The 26,303-nt window shown below is 53.5% G+C and overlaps 1 protein-coding gene across 3 annotated transcripts in view; it reads right to left on the bottom strand.

Moving 5' to 3' along the window:
- Window positions 1-606: 606 nt before the first annotated feature.
- Window positions 607-26,303, bottom strand: part of PTDSS1 (phosphatidylserine synthase 1) — a 53,644-nt gene continuing 27,947 nt past the window's right edge. For 2 of the 3 annotated variants that reach the window (XM_041769091.1, XM_041769093.1), the window contains 8 exons: window positions 23,225-23,376; window positions 19,571-19,712; window positions 17,578-17,690; window positions 14,691-14,756; window positions 10,859-10,958; window positions 3,816-3,884; window positions 3,230-3,296; window positions 607-1,648 (listed from right to left, as the gene is read on the bottom strand). In XM_041769091.1, coding sequence (XP_041625025.1) covers window positions 1,539-1,648; window positions 3,230-3,296; window positions 3,816-3,884; window positions 10,859-10,958; window positions 14,691-14,756; window positions 17,578-17,690; window positions 19,571-19,712; window positions 23,225-23,376 — 819 coding nt within the window. In that variant the 3' untranslated portion in view covers window positions 607-1,538. Of the gene's footprint in view, window positions 1,649-3,229; window positions 3,297-3,815; window positions 3,885-10,160; window positions 10,424-10,858; window positions 10,959-14,690; window positions 14,757-17,577; window positions 17,691-19,570; window positions 19,713-23,224; window positions 23,377-26,303 lie in introns of those variants that run through there. The other variant, XM_041769092.1, reaches the window with a different exon arrangement.

Genomic DNA, 26,303 nt, shown 5'->3' on the forward strand with positions numbered 1-26,303 from the left:
TGCAGAGGTTCTCGCTGTGTCCGGGCCTACAAACTGCCTCTCTGCTCCTCCGGCAGCAATGCACCCGGCCGCTGGAGCAAGTCTGCACGAGGCTCTGAACCCAGCGGTCAGAGCAGGCCCAGGGGTGCAGCGTGTGACCCCAGCTCCGCAGGATTCATTTAACACCTTTACCCCGAATTTCTATGCAGGAAAAGAAAAACATGACAGTCCTATGGTGAAAGGTGTCATTTTGGGGGGAAAGACATGGAAAACTCTGCTCTGTGAAGGAACAAGAGGATTTCTTTCGGCCAGTTTCTGTCCGTCTGCTAGTCTGCTAATCAGCTGAGTATTGGCCGTTTGTAGGAGGGGAAAATCCCACTGGGTTCACGCAGCCACGTGAAAACACAATGACGATCTTGTTCGCCTCCTACTGGTCACTTGGGGAGCTGAGGAAATAGGACACACGTCCATGAGCCCCCTGAAATACCTGCCTCCCTCCTTCTCCCCTCATAAAGCACGTAGGCATGCGGATTACCCTGAGGTCACCTGAACAGGACAGTGACTGCTGACAGGTGGTGCAAAGTACCAGTAAGATGCAAAGAAATGAGCATTCCACAGAGACTCATCTTTGATGGACTTTAACGTGAGTTATTTTATTTAAAACAGGAATCCATCCGAGGTGGTGAACTACCAGGGCAAAGGTTCTAGAGCATGGCACACGTGAAAGGTAATACTCACCAGCACCTGACATAGGACTAAAGGACAATGTCAGCCACACACCAGGAAGGAAAACAGAATGTCAAAGGCACCTGGCTGGGAGAGGAGCCATGGCGGGCGCTGCCTCTGCAGCAGGTTCACTTCTGCGCACTGTGGACATGTCGGGACAAACGACATTTGGAACGGACATGAAAGGTTCTGATCTGAAGCCTGGGGTCCTGGGTGGGTGGCTGACTTGTCCTCACATAGGTTTCCACCCACCGCGTCCTAAGGAGGGGGGCATGTGCTAGAGGGAACACACTCTCCCCATCTCATCTGCAGGCGAGGGGCGCGCCCTCCCCAGTGCAGCTTCAGCAGTGGCCTCTCACTTAAAACCAAAGAAGCATGACGATAACACGAGACAGAACAGCAGCCTGACCCGAAACCAATCCGTGGGATGGGAGAGGCAGGTCCCTAACAACAAAAACCCGTCACCAGCTTGAACATTGGAAGGAAGGTGTGTCGACGACCCGCAACCACAGGACACCCACGCACGCTGCAGCCTGGACGGCCGGGCGCCAGGGCCGTCCCTTCCTTTGGAGCTCTGTGCCCCTACCAGGGACCGCATGCCAAGTGCCAAAGCTGGACGAGACCCCGCATTGGCAAAGGATCCCAGGCGAGGACCTGCCGGGCGTGACCGGGTCTGCGGGAAACAAGACTCACGCTGTCCAGTGATGACCCCAGGCCCCTGTGCTCATCCGGATGGCACCACCTGTTTGCCCTCAGCACAGGGAGGGCCACACCATCTGTCCACCCTCCCAGTTCTAGGCACTCTCCAGGACGTCCGCGTGAACCAGGCTCCTTCATTTCTTTCCAAGTCCGTTGGTGACTTTCGACTTGGAATGCCGATTCCTTCTTCTGGAAGAGTGGCTCTCGTGGTTGCCTGGGTGCTTGGGTGGGCTGTCTTCAGAACCTGGCGGAGGAAGGAAGGAGAACACGCCTTCAGGGCTGCGGGGCCTGTGGGCTGGGCCTCAGATGGCCGCTCTCCACCCAGGCCGCCCGCCGCTGATCCTTGCACTCCATCTAGTGGCTTGTGGCGGCTGGTGGAGGCACCAGGGCCAGCTGCAAACCTCGCAGGCAAGCACGCAGGCACCCCGGGAAAGGTGAGGGGAGGGGGTGTCCTGAAGAACTTGTGTGCCCTAGGCCCTCACCGGGTGGGGGTGGGAGGCCTTATGCTCCCCGTGCTGGGGCGGGGGTGGGGGGTGGGGGGAACACAGATCAAATCCTAGCACAAGGCAGAATGATGAAGCCGCCGGGCGTCTAGGGGCCTCTCCCAACCAAGGAGGCATCACCCGAGGTACCGCCTTGACCCACAAGCCCCAGGGTCTCTACCTCCCTACACTGGAAGGTTCCGGACTTCACAGGACTAAAGATCTCCTGCCCTCTATCGGGGTCCAGAGCACACTTTGAAAAGTGGGCCTCTTACTGCTCAGGGTAGCCCCGGAGCCTCCCACGGGGGATGCCAATCCCCAGGATGCTCAGTCCCCGGGGCATCGCCAGTCACACTGTGGTGGGCCGAGAGCTCGCAGGACAGGCCTCCCAGGACAGGGGGTGGGGGAGTGCGCGGGGGGCCGGGGACGCGAGTGGGTCTGCGGACAGGGTTCTCTGCGCCGGGGCTCAAGTCTGGGGGCTCAGGCCTGGACCGACCCCAGGGCTGCCGCTACGGGAACCCCAGAGAAGCGCGAGCTCTGGCCTCCGGGGCAGGGCACCAGCTGCAGGGCTATTTCTGTAACTGCTACGCCTCCCTGTCACGGGGACGCATGTGCGGCACTGCCTGCTTGTTGCCGCCTCTTGGGGAGCAGGGCTCGGTGGGCCAGGAGCCAGGACCGCCCTGCGTGGGACCCCCGCCCACCTGCACCGGCTCGCAAACAGGTGTCCACCCGCTCCTGACCCAGGTCTTGCAGGGCGCCCCCCGCAGGAAGAAGTGTGAATCGTGCGGCCCAGGTTAGCCTGGACAGCCACCCCACAGGCCCGCCCCTCCGTGGCCTCACGGCCTCCTGTGCTGCCACTGTCCCCTCAGTCTAGCCCCCGGGTGGCCCTGAGAGCCCGCGGGGGGCGACTGCACAGGGGCACCTCCCTGGCATCGGGCCCGAGCCTGCCCACCGATGCCGCCGGGCCCCAGCTCCCCAAGGCCCTGCAGAGGCCAGTGGAGACCCCGGCTACGGCCAGCAGCTCTCCTCCCAGCACGTCGCTCCTGGGCCTTGGCAGTCAGGACGGCCCTCAGGATGCTGCGGGCTCCAGGCCCCCCAACGTCCTCCCGTCACAAGGCGCAGACCCATGGGGCGCCTCTCCTCAGGAAGCCAGGTCCCCACGGGGTCCGGCCACGACTGTGCAGGCCCCGGGGGCGCGTAGTGAGGACGCATGACGGGCAGTCTGGGGCCTCGGGCGAACGCTTGCCAACACCAGGGGATGAACCCAGATCCCGATCTCCGCACTGGGCCTTGAGACGAGCAGGGCCCAGCAGGGGGCTCAACACAGGCTGAGAAGGACATACCTTTTGAACCTTTCGCATGAGACCAGATTTCCGGACCGTAGGTGCCATCGTCGCATTCTGAGTACGTCTAAGGGAGACAGAGGCACAGGTCAGGACAGGTGCCAGGCACTGGGTGGCCGCCCAGCAGGTGAGGCTACATCGCCCACGTCCCCCACATGGGACCCAGCCTCCTTGCTACAAGCCCACGGGGTCTCCCGGGGACAGGACTCGTGTTCTAGAAGGGGTCACCAGCCCCTCGGGCGTGGGGTGAGTCAGGATGAGGGCCGTGATCACCTAGCCATGATGCTGTGCGGCAACCATGAAGGCAGCGTGGCCAGCCCGCTCCCATCCACCCCTGCACATTCCACGAGGGGCCCAGGTGGACTCAGGGGGCAGCGAGGCCCAGCCTCATGAACCTGGCCCAGGGCTCTCCAGGCAGTTTCACTTGTAAACAGACACACAATTGGGTTTCGCACCCCTTCCAAAGGAGGGTGGAGCTCGGGGCTCCGAGGGGGCAGCTGGGGGGCGAGTCTGGGGTGGCCACGGCGCTCCAGGGGCCCTGCCAAAGCTGCCAGCAGGAAGCGGCCCCGTCCGCCCCTGCCCCTACCTTCTCCCGGTGGCCATAGTGCTCTGCGTACCACACCATGCCGTACAGACACAGGAAGGTGGTGAAGGCCTGGAAGACACAAGCCCCCATGCTCCATCAGCGACAGGCACTGAATCCCCTTCCCCGACTCCAGCAGGACGGCGCCCACGAGGGCTCGGCGCAGTGTAGCCCTGTGTCCCAGGCACCGGTACGGAGGGCAGACATGGATCTGGGGGTGTGAGCCGGGTGCCCCTCCACCCCCGCGCTCTGCATGAGCATCACCAGGAGACCCGAGGCACCACGTGGGACGCCGACAGTCGGCAGGCAAGGGCACTTTAGACAGAGCGTAAGGGGAACGTGTTCCCGGCATGGCCCTGCCGATGCTCCCTGGGAGGACTCCCCGGACGTTGGATGCTCCGAGTCTGGCTCTCGTGGCCGCCCCGCTGCCCCCACCTCTGGGACATCACAGGGACGTGACATCAGCTTCTGTGGGAAGAGGAGTCTGGCTGAGAAAGGGGCTTCGTCCCTGGGGTCACAGGGGCCTGATGCCCAGTGTCAGCCCCACCCTGGCCCACTTCTGGCTGCCTCTGTTTCCCTTCTGTAAGTGGACGGGAGCCTACAGAGGATAGTGCTGTCAGCGGGCCCCTGCGCAGCACGGGAAGGCTGTGGTCCGCACGGCCGGGGTAACCTCATGTCCTCCCCACGCCCTGGGTGACACGCTAAGCAAGGAAGGGCACCTACAGGGATCCCATGCTCCAGGCGCGCCAGGGCCCCAAGCATCATGCAGCTTTCTGGTGGCCTTGCCGCAGCCCTAAGGGACGCAGCGGGAGTGGGGACGGGGGAGTCCCCGCTAGGCCCCGCAGCCCGGCCTGACCGTCCAACTGTGACCGAATCACCAAAGCAAAGCCAAGCCCAACGCCCATCCTGTGTCCAGGATTCCTTGCCCCAGGGACTTGCTGACGCCCAAGCACCAGCACGTCCGGTGAGACGCTGTCACCTTGAACCACCGCCCGCGCAACTGTGAGGTCGTCGTGGAAACTCCTCTTCTTGAATGATTATAATTCTTTCCAAGAGTCCTAACTTTACACACAAAAGGGTGGCTTCAAGCATCCTCCCAGTCCTCACGTCACAGACAGGAACGAACATGCGGAGGGCATGGCCCCGGCAGCACCCGGCCAGCACGTGGCAACGGGGCCTGGACCCAGCTCTCCCAATGTTGTAAGGGTGGCTGTGGACGTGGAGAAGTACTGGTGCCTTGTCTCCAGGTCCATGTACTTCCATCCTTCCATCCACTCACCCACCCCTGGAGGAAGATGGGCCTCCTGGGAGCAGCCCTGACTCCAGGGAGGAGCCACGGCTGCGGGAAGAGGGGCTGGCACAGCGCGCCCTGGCCCACTTCTCGGCCATCACCACCATCCACTGATACGCCCTGCAGGTGCTCGGCATCACCTCCGTGTGCTCAGGGCAGGAGCCCGTGCTTGGCGGCCGTCTCCGATGTCAGTAAAGCAGGGGCGGCACGTGTTGGAGACAACACGAGATACAGCAGCCACCGGTTCACTTGATTCTAAAGCTGCACGGAAGCTGGTGAGGGACTGGGGACGAGCTCAGCCCCCCCCCCCCCCCCCGGCCCCCCGTCGAAGTCACACCGTGAATGGATGTGTTATGATTGTAACACGAAAACCACCTCTGGCCCTTCACACGCGTGTCCTGGGACTCGCTCTGGTTTCCATCATGCACAGCCACCAGGGGCTGCTTCCACGGTGTGGGGCCCTCGGACGGCGGGTGGGGGTGGCGGGGGCACTCTGGGGGCGGCCGGGGCACAGTGGGCTCTGCAACCTGCAGCAGGCGCTGGCAGGCGGCAGCGACAGGTGCTCGTCACAGCATCACCACACACAGGCCTGCGTGGGGCCACCCCTTCCCTGGGAACTTCCCTGGGAACTGAGGGCCCAGGTCGAGGGCATCCCAGGGGACAAAGGCTTGTAGGCCACAGGTTGGCAATCACACTGGGAAAATCTAGGCGCGTATCCCTCTAAAATGTCAAGGCCTGGACTTAGCAGGGGTACAGATAGCGTTGAGGGACAGGGAGGAGACGCACAGGGAGACCGAGGCAGCGCTGCACAGGGCCATGGGCAGCGGGGCGCATGACCGGAGGGCCTCCAGGTGAGCGACAACCCATCAGACAGCAGCTGAGGGCCAACCGCGAGCAGCCCACGGCATCTGTGCCTCGGCACCAGTCTCGCTTGGGGTGGGGAGGCGTCTGGCGACCGGGTCAGGGTGGTCAGGGCCCTCGACTGCACCAGCGGGGAGGGGCCGGGCCACGCTGCCTTGCTGAATGATGCTCTCCTCCCTGAGGTCGATCCCGAGGTCATGAGCACGGGCAGGGGGGCACCTCAGCATCCCGGCCAGCGGCCTCCCTTCAGCCCAGGCCCTCCGGCACCACACGACGGCCCTCCCCAGGGCGTCCTGCTGCGCTCCGGGCCTGCGCTCCGGCCCCACCTCCTCGAGCACGCAGCTGCTTCGAGAGGTCCACGCTCCGCCCTTCCCCACCGCTGATGCAGCGGCCCTCAACCCTCCCAGCTGCACGGCTGGCCGAGCGTTCCAGCGTCACTGGGCGGACTGGAGCTCCCAGAGGTACAGCACATCCTCCCCTGGGAGCTCTAAGGGCCCTCAAGCCCTGACGCCCTAATCAGGAGCAGCTCCTTTCCCTCAATGGGCTTCCCTTGAGGGAAACCACCAACAGCCACCCAGGGGCACAAACTAGAAACCCTGCAGTCGCCTGCCTGCCCACCATCACCGGGGTGGTGTCCTGCTGGGCCGACCCCACACTGCCTCGGCAGCCCCAGAGAGCACCTCTCCCCTCCAGACTGCTCTACCCTATGCAGCCCTGCTGGTGAACCAGGTCCCCAGGGCGGCCGTCCTCGGTTCTCCACCTGCAGACACACAAGGGTCCTTCTGACACAGCCGCTCCTTGTCCCCCACCTTGGCAGCGGGCTGCCGTCCTCCTGAGACGCTGGGCACTGAAGCACCTGTCTCCACCGCCCAGGGGTCCCCCAGGCTCCGGCTCTCCTACGGACTCCTTTATTCTCCTGCATTTGCTGCCTGAGTCCCACACATCAGGGGCTGTGTTCGACTCGGGGGGGGTGGGGACAAAAGGACAACAAACGTCCTCTTGAGCAAGAGGTACAACGCGGAGGAAACAGGTGTGCACACATCACCTGTTTCGCTGCGCTGAGGTTACCGGAACTCAGGAATGCATGCTAGGGGCGAGCAGCCCCCTGGGGACTTAACTAGCCTGCCTGGTGGGTCAGGGCCGGAATCCAGTTTGGTCTTGATGTTGAGTCACTCAGTGGAAAGAGCAGGGGAAGGCATTCGGATGCGGCAGGGAGAGCACCCTAGGTGACGACAAGGGACGTGTGGAGGGAGCGCTGGCTGAGTGACTGAGATGAGCACAGGGCAGGCAGAGAATGAAGTCCTGGAGGGTGGGCGCGGCGGGCGCTACGGACGCTGAGCGTCCTCACACACAAGCCAGAGGTCACGGGTAGGCCTGGTGGCAGGACCCGTCTTCCTTGTGGATCCTTCCTCCCGCAGGACGGAGCTTTGCTGGTGTGGTGCCCCCACTTCCCTGCAGCCCTCATTCCTGTCCCTGGAGAGGCGTTGTCTCCTCACCCCTGGTGAGCCCAACGTAAGAAGCTGGACGGTTCCTGTCCTTTGGGCACCGAGGCCCGTGTCTGGGTGTGGAGGCAGGTCGCGTGCTGGGCCTCAGCCTTCAGGAGCCCTTGGTGCCCTCCTTCTAGAGCTGACGCCGCCAAGTGTGCATCCCCAGAAGAGAGGCGATGCTACCTCCGCATCCTCCTTTCACCTTCTGCTCGGACTCTTCTGCACCGAGAAGCGGGGCATTATTGGGCCCATCCAGGCCCAACAATAGGAAATGGTTCCGAGCAGGGACGGAGACAGAGACCTGAGTCCTGGAGGACAGTCTGGCAGCCGTGTAGACAGTGGCCCCGAGGGGCAGAGCACCCACCGCTGCCCTTAAAAATCCTACCCACAGGTCACGTCCAGGCAGACTTGGGCAGCTCCCAGTGCGTGGGGTGCCCTCTAGTGCCCCCAGAGCTCTGCGTGCGCCCCTCATGATGTCTACCACGTGGATGTGACCAGTGTGCAGGGGCGACCCCACCTGCGCCTGGAGATCCCAGGCAGAGGGCACCTGCGCAGGCCCACAGGAGCTCCCGTGCCAGGCCATCTGGGTGCAGGCCCTCGCTCTGCTGCTGTGTGGCCTTGGGCCGCGCAGTGAACCTTCTGTGCCTGCATCTCACCTACAGAAGAGGGCTGAGGAAGTCCCCCCTCGAAGTAATCCTCAGACGTTCATGAGGAGCGCTGAGCCTAGCGCCTGGCCCCTGGTAAGCACCCTGAGCCCCGCCATCACCGTCACCTATCTGAGCGCATCCAGCGTCCAGAGCCGCTTTAATGAACACTCAGCGGGCGTTGTGTGAACAGACAACAGACCTACAGGGACCACGGCAGGTGGAGGAGAAGCCAGCGCTGGGCAAGAAGTGGCTCACGTGCTCCACGAGGTGACGACACAAGGCACCAGGGCAGGCCAGACGTCACCCACGTAGGGGAGCGTGCGTAAGCGTCAAATAAGCACAACAGAGAAAGGTCTCTGAAACTTCAAGAGAGGCTGGAGGAGCTGCTGCAGGACCAGCGACCAGAGGGCTTCCTGGACGCGGCCTCGGGAAGACCCTTCTGGCCACTGATACTCCAGGCTGGGGCGTCTGCAGGCATGTGGAGAAGGGATGCTGCCTCCCACCTCAGCCTCTCTGCGGTCCCCAGGGCCCAGGCACCAGGCGAGGGCAGCACCCACTCTGCCCGCCCTCTGCAGCCGGCCATGCTACAGTTCACGTACCTGGTGCACGTGCAGAGACACGTGATAAGCACACGGTTAAAGTCTCCAGGAGCATCTGACGCGCTCCCCTAACCAATTCTTACCTCTGGTCCCCCTGGGATGGAAAAAATACACTTGAACATTAGTTCTGGAGAACGGGTACAAAGGAGATCATTATTCCCTTTCATTGTTCGCCGTGAAACAGGACAGAACAGGCTCAAGGTGCTCTGGCACAGTTCAGATATCTAACAAGTAACCCTAAAAATACATGCTGTGAAAGGCAATAAGAAAAACCCTTAAAAATACAAAGATTAGTCTTGCCAAAAAAAAAAAAAAAGGCAAGAAAGGAAAAAAAAAAAAAAAGAATTAGACCTGAATCTGATTAAGCCTCTAGATTCACCTCCCAATTTGCACAAAAAAATAAAGGACAAAGACTTCTATTAAAGTAGGGTACTCTATAAAACCAGTAAAATCCAGACTGTGGGAAAATCTACAGGACAAAAAAGCTGGGTCCTTCAACAAATAAATCATGAAGGACAGAGAGCTACAAACACAGGGAAAACTATACAGTAAGAGACTTAAAAGGCATGCCAACCAATCGCAACAGGTAGATATTGATTCAAATAAAGCGTTAAAAAATACTAGGTTTTAAAAAATATTAGAAGTCTGAACATCAATTAGATATTTGCTAGTATTTCAAAATCATTCCTTTGCGGATGTGATAATTGGACGGTGGTTGTATTAAAAAAAAAAAGCATTCTTCTTTTAGAGACGCATGCAGAACTCTTAAAGGTAGATCTGTTTCAAAATAATTCAGCATGGGGATGGGAGGTAGAGAATATAAGGGAACTGGATGCCTGTGAGGTGGTTGCTGTGGACACTGGATAATGCGTGGGTACACGAGGGGTCGTCTACCCTACTTCCAATTAGTTTGAAATGTTTTATGATTTTAGGGCAGCCTCAGTGGCTCAGCAGTTTAGCTCCGCCTTTGGCCCAGGGCATGATCCTGGAGACCGGGGATCGAGTCCTGCATCGGGCTCCCAGCATGGAGCCTGCTTTTCCCTCTGCCTGGGTCTCTGCCTCTCTCTCTCTCTGTGTCTCTCACGAATAAATAAATCTTTAAAAAAAAAAAAGAAAGAAAGAAAAGAAATGTTCTATGATTATAAAACAAACCTGAGTCAATTTTCTGGACCAAGTAAGTAAAAGTGGGGAATCTTAAGTTTAAAAAGTAAGACTTTTCTCCAAAATAATAAAACGAATTAAAAAGGGAAGACATAGAATAGTAGGTTAAGATCTTCATTTTTTTAAAGATTTAAATTCAATTGACATAGAGTGTATTATTAGTTCCCAAGGTAGAGGCCAGTGATTGATCAATTGCGTACAACACCCAGTGCTCAGCCCATCACATGCTCTCCTTGATGCCCGTCACCTAGGTACCCCACCTCCCACCCACTCCTCCCCAGCAACCCTGTTTGTTTCCTAGAGCTAATCACCTCTTATGGTTTGTCTCCCTCTCTGATTTAATCTTCTTTTCTTTTCCCCTCCCTTCCCCTTTCAGAGAAAGACAATTATCATACAATCTCATTCATAGGTGGAATTTAAGAAACGAGGTGGAGGACCAGAAGGGAAGATCTTACTTCACTGAAGGAAGAGAGGAAGTCCGAGGACAGTGGAGCTAGAGGCCCCCAAGGGCTCTTCCCTTCTGAGGGGAAGCTCATCTCATCGGGCCTGGGCCCGTGAAGTCAGCCTGTGGGGCGGAAGCTGGTCTGATTACCTTCAAGAACATCTCACCTGACCTACAGACCACAGTCCGTCATTTCGTACACAAACTGTGTGCGCACCGCGGTCCATACGCTACAGGGCACAGTAACTGTCCTCATCCCTTCAGGGGCGTGAATTCCCAGAAGTGAAATAAGCGCACATATGGCGCACCTGCTGAGCACATGTGCCCAGAACCCGCCACAGTGACCCAGTCTGGATGCTGGGTGGTCTCACTTGTTTAACCTCGACCTTCACAGACTACTGGCCAGTTTGGGGTTATTACAAGTACAAGGTACTGTCTACAAATTTCTAAGAGAACTTGGTGCACAACAGTTTTGTTGTTCTGTTTTTCTTAAGAGCCGTCGGGGGGGGGGGGGGGGGAGTTCTGCTAACACTTTTGGGTAAAAAAGTGATGACTCACCACACAGAGAAGCCAAAGCACAACATAGAGTATTTGGGTCTTAGAGAAGAGATCTTGTCCGAATTTTATGCACACGATAGCCTCCAGGAAACCGATGACCCTAGTTAGACAGAACGAGAGATCAAATATTAATTCTCATCCGAGCATATACGTTACTAGGAATATGCAGGACTCCATCACTATACCCTGGTAACAGGTTCCCCACAAAATGTTCCACTTGTTCTGTTCCACTGCAGCTTCTTCAGAAATAACACCTAAATAACACCTATACCTATAAATAACACCTATAAACTTTCACTAAGTTTATTTTGCTGTTATTTTTCCTAAGACTTGATTTTCTTTTTAGAGCAGTTTCGAGTTCACAGCCAACTGTGGACAAGGTACAGAGATGTCCCGCAGAGCTCCCTGCTCGTTGCTGTCTCCCCAGAGCACTCCATTTGTTACACCTGATGAAGCTACAGGACACACCATCAGGACCAGAGTTCACGTGACAATTCCTTTGGGGCTGTACACTCTGTGGGTCTGGACTAACGGACGGGGATGTGCGTCTGCCCTTACGGGATCATGCAGAATGGTTTGCTACACCGCCCCAAGAAGCCCGTGTTCTGCCTATCAGTCTCTCCACAGCCTCCCAGAAATAATAAAGCATTGTTCACTTTTTCTTTCTCCCAGCTCAAGACCTCAACTCATACGTTTTAACCGCTGGAAGCCTCCAAGTCAGCTTGTTACCATCAGGGTGAACTGTCATCACCTCTGCTGGAGCCCACTTACTCTGTCACTCAGTCTCGTTAGCTGTTGGCAAGCCTTCCTCCTCTCGGGCTGGCATCGCCCTCTCTCTGCCCGTGGGCCCTAACCCCGTCCTCTAGTTCTACAGTTGAGTTGAAGCCTTTCATGCAAGTCTTTCAATAACCTGAAGGCAGCAGTTCCGTTCCCTCCCAGACTTCTAAGCACTTCCACATTCAATATCTCCTGTTCCCCGTTCTTGCTGACCATAGAAATAATCCTTTATTTTCTAAATATAAAAGAGTCAAAAAAAATTTCATTTTACTCTTCTGTTAAAAATAAAGGAGTAAAGAAAAAAAAAAACCCACTCTTGTTCTGCATCTTCATTTATGATCAGACCTTATAAAGACCAGACCTTTACGAAGGTTCAGAACTTGGTGGCAAGAACGGATGACCTGAGGACAGAGCCAGCCGTGTGATCCCAAGACTACGGCAGAATGCGGACTTCAGACAGCTCCACGGGTGTTCCTTACTCAAGGTGGAGGGGCGTCAGTCAGGGGTTGGTGTAGCTGCACAGACACTCTCTCAAAAGGAGAGAAGGGACCCAGGAGGCGTCGGTCCCCATACCCCTGGGCAGGCGCAAGGTCCTTGCCATCCACAGGGGTAGAGAGGGTTCTACGCTGTTAACAACTCAACATCTTGAACCTGAACCAAAGTGCAAAATTTCCTTAATGTATTGTTAGAGAGTTTGGGGCTCTTTCCAACCCAGTTCCAGCAAGGTAAGGCTGAGGAGTGGCTGGCCTGAGTCTCTGAGGATCACTCCAGCGCTCTCCGTCCCAGAGAAGCACACTAACCACCCCCGGGGCTCTCCGTCCCAGAGAAGCACACTAACCACCCCCGGGGCTCTCCATCCTAGAGAAGCGCACTAACCACCCCTGGGGCTCTCCATCCTAGCTAAGCGCACTAAGCCCAGGATCTCTCCCTGCACTTTGCCTTCCTTGATCACTCTGGACGTGATAGGGATGTTCCGCAGCACTGTGTTTTTTTCCATTCCATCCCTCTTTATCTTTCCATTTCTCCTAGCACCTTGGATTGTACTTTTGCTGTTTGAGGAGAAACCATTTCTTGGTGACAGTACCTCTCTCTCTGATTGGCCTTCCTTTCCCCCAACGGGTCAACGGAGGTGGTTATGCGGAGAGTACGTCCACCTGCAGTGGAGTAAGACTCTAGCAAGGACTTCTGCACATGGAGAGCAAACTGTACGTGGACTCCCATTCACCAGGGAGGAGGACTCAACTGCTCTGTGGACACGGAGATGCAAAACCCATGGCTTTCATGCTCCTTGGGCAGGACAGGAAATAGAGTCCTCCTACCTCCTTTTCATGACTCAACAACTGTGCTCTCACCTGGCCTCTGCTCAATCTGTAGTTCTGTCTCCCGTTAGATCACTCAACAATGGAAAGCTAATCCACGTGATCACCCATTAAACTACTATGGGTATGACAGCTTACATCACAGAAGGTTTGAGAAATAAGGACAATGACCCTGTGTGTTCTAGGTGGTGAAAAGGCTGCCTAAGGTAACCTGGGTAACCCCTCAGACTCTAAGAGCTGGACACGTGTACACACACATATATACCCACACACACATACACACACATATACACACAGAAAAATGTTTAGAAGGAATAACAGAAATGTTAACAGCAATCATCTCTGAGCAGGTTCTCTTCTCTGGATGTTCTTTAGTTTCTTCTTTTGCCACTTTTTAAATCTACACATATGTATTACTTTTTTTTAAAAAAAGATTTTATTTTTCATGACAGACACACAAAGAGAGAGAGAGAGAGAGAGAGAGAGAGAGAGAGGCAGAGACACAGGCAGAGGGAGGAGCAGGCTCCACACAGGGAGCCCAACATGGGACTCGATCCCGGAACCCCAGGATCACACCTCAGGGCGAAGGCGGCACTAAACCTCTGGGCCACCAGGGCTGTCCTGTATTACCTTTTTAACCGGGAAAAATAAACTGTTTTAACTGTTTAAAAATCTGTTGATAGTAGTAACTTCTTCCCACCTATGGGTTTCATCAAATTTTCTTTATGCCATCACACTCCACCTAGAACCTAGATTAGGTCTTGAATCTAACTGCTTTAGGGACTGAAGGTCACACACAGATGTGTGGGACATCTCTGGACCCTTGCCTGCTAAACAGAATGGTAAACTGTTGGTGATCTTTAAGCCAAAGAATCACTTACCTGAGACACTGAAGATGGTCTCACATTGAACCCTGTGGGGTTAAACTATATAGCCTATGGTTTCTCTCAGATATTTATTTTTTATTATTTTTTTTCTTTCAAGATTTTCTTTAAATTGAAGTTAATTACGATATAGTGTAGTAGTAGTTTCAGGCACAGAGTTTAGTATTCATCAGTTGCACAGAACACCCAGTGCTCATTAAAACATGTGTCCTCCTTAAAGCTCATCACCCACATTACTCCATCCTGCCCCCCAGCTCCCTTCCAGCGACCCTACGTTTGCTTCCTAGAGTTAAGAGTCTCTTACGGTCTTTCAAAGCATTTAAATAAGAATATATTAAGATTGCATTGATATATATAACAAGACCATGAATTGTGACCATTTGTGTTAGTTCTCTTTGGAACAATAAAGTTATACCTTGGTAGGGAGCAAGCATCTGTTTTGAGGGCCCTTTTGAATGTGAAAGTAACAAGCAAGCATTGGTAAACCTATCATAAAATGATGTCACAAACTTGTTACTGAATTTAGAGGGAATTTGAATAATCCATTGTCTATTGATTTCATAAAATAAGGTCTCCCAAGTTCTGTGCAGGAAAGATCTTTCGATTTCCTTTTTTTTTTTTTTTTTAAAGCAGTTTATATAATATCCTCTTTCTACAATTTGCCAATCAACTATAATATTCTAAACTTCAATCAGAAAGTGTTAAAAATGAAAAGACATATGAGAAAACAGCAGTGAGCCTTCACAGGCAAATTGTACCAAAAGGCTGACCCTTACTTTAGGGTCAAGAAATAACCAAGGAGATTTAAAGGCTTAAGTGGTTCTGAAGTGTCCACAGAAACAGATTACTCACCCGAACACCCAGCACTGTGTTCCTACGCGTTTGCACTGTGTGTCAGTGAGGTAAGCATAGTACTGCCTGAAAGAACAAAGGTGGAATTCACTGAGAGCTTCTGGAAGACCAAGGGGTCAGAATAGCATTAAATCACTTTGACAGAGTAAATACAAAAGATGTTCGGCCTGGATCTACATACTCTGGCTGCCTGGTCTACTGCTAGTCAAAGAGGGGGTAGGAAGCCGGAGCCTCTGCAGAAACATTCCTGCAAAGGTTAAGAGTTTGGGCTGGGTTTAGAAGGAGGAGAGCATGGTTTAAAGTGCCAATTATTTGCAAAGGCCATTTAGGTTTGGGGACAGAGTGGGTGCTTCAAGCCTCTGTGCATGGAAGTGATTCTGGAGGTCACGTACACTGTCATCAACGGTCCCCTCTGGCACTCTCCAGGACAAAGGTTGCGGATTGTAACCAGGCAGGATGGACACAAATTCCTGGCTCTCGGGAACTGGAATGGGGCCCTGGCTACCGTCCACTGTACACTGAATACCAATGACTTTGAATGTTACTGACAAGATAGGAAAAAAACAGGCGATGGTATGGGGTTGAAAGGGTTAGAGCAGCATCATCCTCACAGGTATATAACACAAGCCACAAGTGCAATGTAAAATCTTCCAGGGGCCATGTTACAGAAGTAAAAGGGAACAAGTAACATTCATTCTCGTAACATAAGTTATTTGATCCAACATATCGAAAACTATAATGAGGTATTTTTACTGTTTTTGCACTAAGTCTACATAGGTGTGTATTTTACACGTGTAGCACATTTTAACGCAAACCAGTCACATCTCCAGTGCTCGACCACCACCAGGGGTGAGTGGCCGCTGTTTAGGACAGCGCAAGCTTAGACCCTCATAACTACCCCCCCAAACTCAATATATTCCTTCAGAAGTAGCACCTGAAGCAGGAGTCATCATCTTTTTGGGGTCACAGACTCCTTTGAGGATTTAATGACACCTATGATAAATGCACACGAACACACATGCTATAAACTTTGCATTAAGCCTCAGGGGATTCGTGGATACCTAAAGGTCATCCACAAACTACCACCTCACCTGCAAAGGCCCGAGTGGAGAATTCTAGTCAATTCAAGATTTCAGGTCCGTCTCTCACTTTATATTTTTATGACCTAATATGCTTTTACCAGCTTAGCTACTCTACTGTCCAACCATATCCCTCCCTTTAGACTGCACTTCATATTATCAGATTAGAAGAATGTTCAGTCAAACATCCTCTCCAAGCAAGAGAGGCCAATCAAAAAGGAAGAAAATGGAGATGTGGTCTGTATGGTTTAACCCGAAGCCTGTAAGCTTTCTCTCCTTTTAGGGCCTGGCACTTGCTAGCTGGAGTGGCTGTGCTAAAACCCACTAGAGCTCCTCCATCCTTCCAAGCAGCTTCTTACATAGGAAATGCCTCAGGTTGGTATAAAAGCATAGAAAAAAGTGGCTGAGTTTTAAACAAGAAAGAATCACGTAAAAATCCATACACAGGATTTGGCAAAAATTTTAAGCTCTCAAAACTCAAAACGGGACAGTCTCCAGTTTTTGCTTTGAAATGTTTATTTAATGAAACTGGAATTTCACAATCAGATGTGATTTGCGATTCTGTTTTATGAGAGAGTTCTTTCCCCACTGACTGATTTTTTTGATCATTTCTAATTTTATGAAGAAGCTGTGCTAATCTTTCTTGAAGATAATTGTGAGCTTCGAATTAAATTAAATTTGAAATAAGAGAAGAAGGTTCCAATCCACTAAGGAAAATGGCATATTTACAAGAAAACTACTTCAGCAGACCACTAGTCTGTGACGGGTTAGGACGCCACCTGCCTACCAACCGTTGGTTTCCTGTTTGGTTTATAATGAAAACCAGAGAGAGAATTTTGGGCCTTAACTCCCCAGGACTCAGTTGTATCTTACTTGGTTTGTTCAATCCAGGATCTGGGGAGAGGAGGGGTGGGGAATACATATATACAGGTATATTGGGAGATAGATAGATGCTTATTTACTTTTTGTAATAATTAATGAAAACCAGAAGAGGTGCTGGCTGGAGGGAGGAGGTTTGTTGGACCAAGAATACCCACTCTTCTTGGCAAGGGCTCTGCTTGTGTGGTTTGCATGCACATTAAAAATAGTGAATTAAGTCATCCTACAGCTTCGGAAACACTAACCCTTGTAACTGCTTAGTTTATATTTTCATCAACTGTGCAGATATTGCTGGTGTCATTACTGGTCAATGCTGGAGCTTCACGTTAACTGTAAAACCCAAATGCCACTAGCTCTAAACAGGAAAGATGCGACAGATGAAACAGTGTCTGATATTCAGTGGGATTAGTCTACATGAGGGGCAGTCCCCGAAGAACGCCTCCAGTCTTGGGCCCTACCCCAATAGGGGGAATAACAGCACAGATATTCAAGCTTCTCTCGGTTGTCCTGGAGGATGACAGGAAGGATACTTGAAAGTAACTGGCTCTAAAGGAGCTAACAAAGTATCATTCTAAAAATACCATCATTTATGACTTCCGAGTCACCATTAAAACTCCTGCATTTTCAATCATCTCATTTCAGAAAAAAGTCAGCACCACTGCTACCCCTATTTTCTTTAAAGGATGTTAAAGGGAGGTAAAAAGCAACAACAGCAGAACATTATAAAAAGGTTTGAAAAAAATGGTGGGTGTGCTGTTCTCACTTCATGTCATTAGGGCCTGAAAGCAAAACATTGTCTTCATATTTCTGATGTCTAATTCTTTAATATTTTCATGTGAAATCTGCAACTGTACATGACTTTCCTCATGCTGAACAGGAGAACACACAGCAGGTTCATGTGCTCAAATGACAGGCGTGTATAGAATTACCTCACTGTGGGAGCCGTGATGCCACCAATAAAGAGAATTCTACACCAACTTAATGGATGACTGGCTTGGAACACAAAGATATGTTTCAAGAAGAAGGTATTCAACTCAGTTAGCTGAAAAAGAAGGAAGCATTAGTCAAGGTGATGCTGCACGCGGAGTCACAGTAGCATATTCCTTGTTATGGACATCTAAACATGATGAGGACATTCAAAGCGTTTTCAGAAAATGTATGGGGTCTTCCAAGTGGCTAGTGGAACAGGTGCTATGTAAACTAATGGCCAGTACAATACTGGCACCAACCAACTGGGGGTTACGGGGGAGGAGCTGGGGCGGGGGAAGGGGTCCAAGGTGGCATCCGCTCTTTGTCACGTTTCCCGGCGTGCGGCTGCCACTTGGGTCACGCGTGGGATCTGCAGGTGCAGTTGGGAAAGAGATGCGTGGACAACAGTAAAAGTCATGATAACAAGTATTCGCCGTGGGACACCCAAGCAGCCTTACAGAAATCGGGCCAGATCTCTAAGATGTACAGCTGCAGGAAGGTGAGAAGCCTGAGGACGAGAAATGACTGTGAACTGCTCAAGCACCTGCCCCGGCCAAAGGCAAGCTCTGAGAGGTGGGTGTAAGGGTTGGCTCAAGGATTCCCCTGCAGCCTGTGGTACCTGCCCCCGAAGTTAGCATCCCGGGACAGCTCATCGCGTGAGGCGGCCCCGGGGATGAGCTCCATGCCAGGCCCGCCTCCTGCACTGCCCCTCCAGGTCCAGCAAGGAGTGGAGATTGGGGAAGGGCACTGCTTTGAACCCACACGGATCAGCACGTTCACTTCAGTGACAGAAGACATGCTTCTCTTCCCATAGCACGGATTTCGAGGATATAAAATGGTCCCCTAATTAACACAGGTGGAAAGCTGATCACCACTCACAGGAGTGGCATGCTCTGTGATGCTGCTGTTCTGGGGGCATGTCTTGCTCTCTCTCCCAGACAAATCCAAACTCCTCCTCGGTTTTTGTAGTCAAGGAAACAGTACGCCTTCCTGGGTACTGCTCTGATAAGGTAAAACTTAATCCCCATCCATTTGAAGTCCCATTTTTATACAAACCGGCTTCCCCAAACCATGGTGACTGTTTAACTCTTCACCTACACTTCCGTAGCCCTAAACTCCATTTACGGAGATGAGCATTATCATTCCCCGCATGTGCGCAAGGACGCTTGTCTTAAAGGTGATGCACGCTTATTTTTTCTTATGATGGGAGTATTTCCTGCCTGTGTTCAAAATATAATTTCTCTTGATTCCAAAAGACTCTTTAGGCAAAAGCTAGTCTCCCAAAGTTGTAAAATAATTAATGTGGGCACAGGAGGATCGACACTAAAGGCTATCTCTAAAAAACAGAGATGTTTGGTAATCCTCTTCCAAGACCCGTGGCTGTCTGAATTGCTTCAGTCATGCAGCGGGCGGCTTGGAAAGAGACCTTCCGTCCACTGACAGCACCATCCCGGAGGACCCGGGTTCCCAGAGGGCTCCAGTCCCCCACTGATGGCAGACGGCTGCTTCACTAAGCTCTTCACCAATTACCCAGAATGGTAACAGCTCGGTAAATCAAACGTTAAGTTTGGAACATAAGAAAAAACCTTTGTGTTTTGTTCCTTTGGTCCTGAAAATGATCACTCTGAAAAGCTACCCAATGCCTGATGCTTTGGGTGACAGCTGCTGACCAAAAGCTTCTTTCGGGGAATTTTAAGCTGTTTCTAATTTGCAATTCAAAGAAAGAAACTGGAAAATGTCTACACCAGGAAGCAAGACCGTAGGCGTGACAACAGTGTTCTGTTGAATTATTCTCTATGTCAGCTGTAGGATTTTATACCTTCCAAACCAGCCGCCAGCTGGTAGGCAGTGCCAACTAGTGTTAACTCTAAATTGTTCGATGGTTTTTATTTTGGTTTGGTTTTGGTTTTCCCCCCATCCCCCCACCAAAGTTCTGAGCATCTGAAAGAATACCTGCCAGATGATCATGAAAAGGTATATTCCAGCCACTCTCTGAAATGAAGATTTGGGGTCAAACCATCGCACGTAGGTCCAGCTGGCAGGAGTGAACTGGAGCACAGCTCTTTTGATCTTCCCGGTGGTGGTATGGATGTCTCTGTAAGAAGAGAACGGCTCCAGTGAAAATCCAGAGAGATAAGGAAGGGGAAAGAAGAAAAACAAAGTTGAGGAAAAAAAAAAAAAAAAAAAACGGCTGACAATTTTACGACAAGCTCTCAGAACAAAAAGGTTCCTTCCTAGTTGAACCAGCTCTCCAACAACGATCTCTCTATTCCCATGAAGCGTGGAGAGGGGTCTACTCGATGGGGAATCCCAGTGGCGACAGGCACAGGGCAGAGGTCAGGTCACCGCAGAGCCAGGAGAGGCCTGAACTCCCCAAACAGTGACAAAAGGGGCAGAGGCACTAACGAGGTCCGCCTGGACCAGGCCAGGGAGCACCAGGATGATGCCAGCAAGGACACGATCCCACCCGCTGCATGTCTCCCAAGTCAGGGCACTTTTGTAAAATAGAGCAAGCACTTGTATTCTGAGGTCACCCACACCATTTCTTCATCCCATCTGTCCCTAACTGAACAGTTGCAGAGGACAGGCTGATTTTTAACCTTCCCTTAGTTTTAATCCTAGAGATCACTCAGTTAAAAATGTCACCCTCCCATGACAGAAAGGAAGAAGATTCCCATGCACGACAAATGAGAACATTCAAGCTCAGCTCAACTGGCCCATGACTGCTCCCCTCGTGAGCATCACAGCCACGAGGATGCGCTGGCCCCTCGCGCTGGCCCCTCACGCTGGCCCCTCAGTCAGACACTGCGAAGTGCAGAAGGCGTAAAAGCAAACAGGTCGGGCCTTTTATTCTTGGGGCAAGACGTGAAGGTCTGTTCCTTCATTCATCCACCCAAACCCATCAACAAGTGTGTATTGGTGAAGTCTCATAGCAAGAAGACGTGAGGCCCATGAGTAACAAAAAAATAGATCATCCAAAAATGAACAAAAATTATGAAGGACCTGTATTAAAAAAAAATACCCAACTATATGGAAAGAGGTAGAGAAACAGGCATAAAGAGAGTGACACAGAGTGACCACGTATTAGAGGGCTCAGTATAAATCTCCCTCCACTTTTGACAGATGGGGTTCCGTCCTGATAAATCCGTCATAAATTGGAAATATCACAGGATGGAAATGCATTTAATACACCTAACCTACCAAACGTCACAGATTAGTCCAGCCCACGTTGAACCTGCTCTGAATCCTTGCATTCGTCTATGGGGGTCGAGCAAAATCTTCTGACACAAAGCCCCTTTTATGATAAAGTGTTGAGTATCTCACGGCACTTATGGAGCACCGTACGAAGGTGAGGAGCAGTGGCTTTCTGGGCGCAGAACGGGTGTGAGGACCTATCGGAGGTCTGCAGGCGTGATGGCCTGGCTGACCAGCACTGGGCCGAGCCTGCCCGAGCCTCTCCCGACCGAGAGAGACGGTCCTATGTACATTACTAGCCCGAACAAAGATCCACATTCGGGATGCAAAGTATTTCTACTGAATCTGTGTCACTTTCACACTAGGTGAAGTCAAAGAATCATTGAGTCAAACCACTGTACGTCAGGACCATCTGTACAGGGAAGGGGTTAATTAGACTTTCCGTTCATTTATATATTTCTGCTTAGTGGTTGGGCATGTGTTTTCATAACTTGACAAAATGGTTCTCAAGTTAAATCGAAAGCATGAATGTATGACAATGGGGAAGCGTTATGGCAGCGCGTAAAGGGCCGGACAGCCTGACGTAAATTCAGACTCAGCTGCTTGCTAGCAGAGTGTTCTCGGGCAAAGTTCTAAACCTAATTCTCACAGTCACCATCTCTGGAAGGAAGAGAGAAATAGTGTCGGCCCCTGGGGTGGAGGGAGCATCAGTCCCCGGGGAGGACGGAGTGTCGGCCTCCAGGGTGGATGTCAGGCTCAAACGAGATACTGCTTATAAAGCTTGCTCTTTGCAGCAACATGAGGCACAGTTACAGGTTTTGTTCCATGACACCCATCTGTCCCTAGTTGAACAGGTTTTGTTCAAATATACGAAAAAGCGTGCTTGCAAGTCAATATCCAAAGAAAGGATTATTTAGAAAAGAACTGGGAAAACTATTTGGAAAGGAGTGAGGAAATCAATCGGAAAAACTGTGAGGAATCTCTCCCTCACACCATATACCAAATTAAGTTCGAGACACAGTAAATAAGTTACGCATAATGGAAAAACACCAAACCATCAAAGAACTGGAAGAAAATACAGGCTAATAGTTACCTAAACAGAAAGACTAAAAAGCTTTTAAAGTTTAAGTGGAGTACCTACCACAAAGAGAATCAAACCTGGGCGACACGATGAAAAATAAAGTCACATTTATGACAGAGTGTTAATATCGTTCACCTATGAAAAGCACTAATAAAAAGAGGGAAAGCCTAATACACGTAAGCTAGAAATACAGTATCACACGATGTGTGATCACATTAAAGAAGGATTAAAAGTAAAATTCAAAGAAACAGTTAAATGGACACATTATACACATCAGTGAATGTGGGTGAGAATATAAATGGGTATAAACAAATAAATTCAAGAATTTATTTACAGAAAAAAAAAGTGAGAAATTTACACAAAGATATATGTTCAAGAATGTTTGTTCTTGGAGCACCCAGGTGGCTCAGAGGTTGAGCGTCTGCCTTGGGCCCAGGGCGTGATCCCAGGGTCCCGGCATCGAGTCCCACATCGGGTCCCCACAGGAAGCCTGCTTCTCCCTCTATGTCTCTGCCTCTCTCCAGGTCTCTCATGAATAAACACATAAAATCTTAAAAAAAAAAAAAAAAAAAAAAAAAAAGTTCACCCTAGCTTTTTTCACAAAACTGAAAACTTTAAAACAACTAAGTGACCACAAAAGGGAACTGGTTAAATGCCTCACGATCTCATCATACGTTGGGATATGAAGCAGCCTTTAAAATCACAATTTAGATTGTGATTTATTGATGAGGTAGGAAACGTTCATATTGTTTGATAAATAACTGACACTGTAAACACCACCACTCCTGCTGTTCCCTTCCTCCTTACTAACAGCACGGTTCCTCTGACCGTCAACTTGAGGAGCGAGTTCAGGGGAGCAGGGTAAGGGAGCGCGGAGGTGGGCGCTGTCCCCCGGGGTGGCACAGAGGGACATGCGACTTGAATCCGAGTCAGAAACGACTACCTGATGGGGTAGGAAGGGAGTCGAGGCAGGAAGGGGAGGACCCATCTCCCTGGCACATGGGGACATGGGTCAGAGCTGGGCAGAGAGGGGGCATGTGCACGAGCTCAGAATGCTGGGTGCCCCAGAGGGCATGGAGAAGGGGCCCCTGCCTGGCCCACTATGTGCACTCCGTCCTACAGACCACGAGAAGCCATAGCAATAAGAATACGGTGCACGTAAGGAAACCATGAATGGTTTAGCATTTTCTGGATAAATGCCCCAAATCAGGTTTCTCATCAATTACTGACGTGTGATCTACTTCCTATCACCCAAAGCTGTGCCGCGGCCGCAAGCGACTACCACGGTGAGGTGCGCAGGCGGTGACCCCTCCAGGAGCAAGGCCACTCACTTGAAGCTGGCCCAGTGGTAGGTCCTCATCTCCAGAAACCGGCAGACAACCATGCCCAGCCAGATGCCACCGCCGTTGCACAGCAAAATATCCAGGATGACCTGATCCCACCAGCACTCGGCGAAGTTGGGCAGCAGGTGCATGAAGAAGAGCTGAGGAGCACAAGAGATCATGGTTTTAGGGACAAGACTTTGCAGAAAGAGCGACTCCCCCATAACCAGACACTCTTCCGGGAGGAGCTGTTGACGTGTCAAGATCTCCTAACGTACGAACAGAGCGAGGTCTGTAATCAGGTTTGTTCTGCCGTGCTGGCGATGGTTTACAAATACTAGGACTCCAAGCCGTTCTTGCCTTGATGTGGGGAGACGGTAACCGCCCCGACGACTGCTGCTGACGATGACTGACCCAGGCTAGCGAGGAGACCAGGATGTGGGGGGGAGGAGGAGGAGAAGAGCCCCCACGCCCACCGCAGAGTGCTGCCACAGCCCTCAAAGCCAGCAGCCTGGGCGCCGAGCTGCGCCACCCTAGGGACATTAGGTGCCACAGCAGGGATGCTGCGGAAGTAGCGAGGTTATGTTCTGATATGTTTCAGGGGACGGACAGGAAACCTCCGACAACCGATTCACCATCGTCATCACTTACTCAGGGCTCTTGGTGTGCGGGGAGGGGGCAGACGCCAGTCCAGGCTCCCGTCTCAAGGGCAGGGGTCGCACGTTCACGAGAACTGCAGAGTATGGTAGGCCTGGCAGCCTTACCACGGCGACGCGAACGGTGGGGACAGAGAGCGGCCCTGACAGCTGCTGAGCAGAGAGATATGGTGGGCGGCCCATGAAGGGCGGTGAGGAGTGGACTGAGCACATTCCAGAAAGGGGAAGGGGGGAAAGGGGATAAGTGTCCCACGGTCGCCGCCTCGTCCAAGGCCAAGTGCGAGGGCACCAGCCGCGTGCAGGGGCCGGGAAGGCCCACGTCAAGGGCTCAGAAATCACAAAGACAGCGCCAGGGCATCCCCTGGAAGGAGGCAAGGCCGCACAAGGAGCCCAGGCGGCGACGGGACAGGGCCTATAAGACCAAGCCATTCATGCACGCATGTCCAGAACTTGGCCTGGTGCCCAGCACAGGGCACAGGGACCTGACGGCGGCAGCCGAGGACGCGAACTGGTTGAAACGGGCCTCCGCAGGGGAGTGGCAGGTGGAGGATGCGCCTTGGCCTTGGGGCTTCTCAAGGGTCCTGGGTTCTGGGGGCGAGGCTGGCCGCGGGGAGCCTGGGTGGGGGGACACACCTGGGCCCGGCTGGGCCACCTGACAGAGCAGGGTGCTGGGCTCCCGGCCGTCTTATGTCGGGCCCTGGGCAGGAGCTGGGAGGGCCGGCCGTGACTCGCCAGCTAGGTGGGCGCACCTGCCACCGTGGCACCAGGATGGGCAGGCACAGCATGTAGCAAGGAGGGGACGCTCTGGGTTCCTGCTCCATGAGGAGCACTCAGGGGACGAGGGCCCACTGCCCTACCTCCAGGGACAAATGGCTGCAGCCAGCGCAGGGGGCAGGAGGAGGGCGCCGCGGCTGGGCGCCACAGGAGATGCACAGACGGCCGCACAGGCCGGTAGGCCCGGTGGGTGGGCAGGCGGGGCCCAGCAGCATCCGGCGCGCTGTCCACACGTTCCGATGTAAAGACTGATTTACGTAGATGCGGAGGGAGGCGGGGACGCCACAGAGGGAGAGGCAGGCTCCCTGCGGACCCGCCGACCGCCGCAGACTCCATCCCGGGACCCGGGGGCACGTCTGGCCCGAGGCGGCTGCTCACCGCTGAGCCCCCGGGCCCTGGACTTGCTCTTCAGATGGACGGTGTGGCTGTCAGCAGGTGCTGTGAGGGCGCGGGAGGGCAAGCGAGGCGCCCGCCGCACAGGCCCAGGGGGTGGCCCGCAGCACAGCCCTGTGGGCAGGGAGGGGAGGGCGGCCCGGACCCCTGGCTCACTTCAGGCTCATGCGGGCAGCCAGGCCGAGCACCCTGTCCGCGCCCAGCAGCAGACACTTCCTTGGGCTCCCGGCGGGGGGAAGGGTGCCAATGGCGTCCCCTCAGAAGCCTCCCACGGACCATCCGGTCTGCAGCCTCCCGCGCTGGCTCCCCAGCCGCCCCGCGGCTGAGGTGGGCCCGTCACCCGGCCATCACCTGGCTGCCCTGTGGCTGAAATGGACCGTCATCCGCCGTCCTGCAGCTGAAGCGGGCCCTTCACCCAGCTGTCACCCGGCTGCCCCGTGGCTGCCCCGCGGCTGAGGTGGCCCGTCACCAGCTGTCACCTGGCTGCCCTGTGGCTGAGGTGGGCTGTCACCCGCCCTCCTGCGGCTGAGGCTGAGGCGGGCCCTTCACCCAGCCACCACCCGGCCACCCTATGGCTGAGGCGGGCCATCACCTGACCGTCCCCCGGTGCAGACCCACGCAGGCAGAGCGGGGGGGGGGGGGGGGGGGCGCCAGGCCAGGCCTCAGAGGCCTGTGGGAGGCCACCGGCGGAGGCCTGTGTGGCCGGTGCTCCCAACCTCTGTCCCACACGGCCGCTACACCCAGAGCTACGCCGCCCTGCGCCAGCGAGTGAGCGGGCTGGCACAATCAAGTCCCTGAACCTCACTTTCCTAACAGGTTGTCGAGTCTGTTGCCTCTCTGAGCGTGGGCAGTGCCGGCACCACGTCGGGAGGTCACACCCCACACAGGTCCCTGGACACTCCTGTGACCACTGCACCACAGGGCCAGTCCCTCTCCAGCTGCAGACGAGCCAGGCCTGTTTGCTTCCAGCAGCTCTCAGCACCATGCGTTCCCCTCAGGGATGCTAACCTCACTGTTTTCGCTACTTTTGCCCTTAAGACTTGACAGACAGGAGACCCGTCAGGGGGGCAGGGAGCCAGAGCCAAGCCCCCGCGCAGGCCAGCCCACAGCGTCCCTGGGCGGGGTACTCGGTAAGCAAGGGTACTCGGTCAGCAGGGTACTCGGTCGGTGGGGTACTCGGTCGGTGGGATACTTGGTCGGTGGGGTACTCGATCAGCGGCACAGCGCCGCAGGAGCAGCAGGGGCCAGTTACCGCCAGGCCACCT

This window comes from Vulpes lagopus, chromosome 9, assembly GCF_018345385.1.
Source record: "Vulpes lagopus strain Blue_001 chromosome 9, ASM1834538v1, whole genome shotgun sequence".
Taxonomy (NCBI): Eukaryota; Metazoa; Chordata; class Mammalia; order Carnivora; family Canidae; genus Vulpes; species Vulpes lagopus.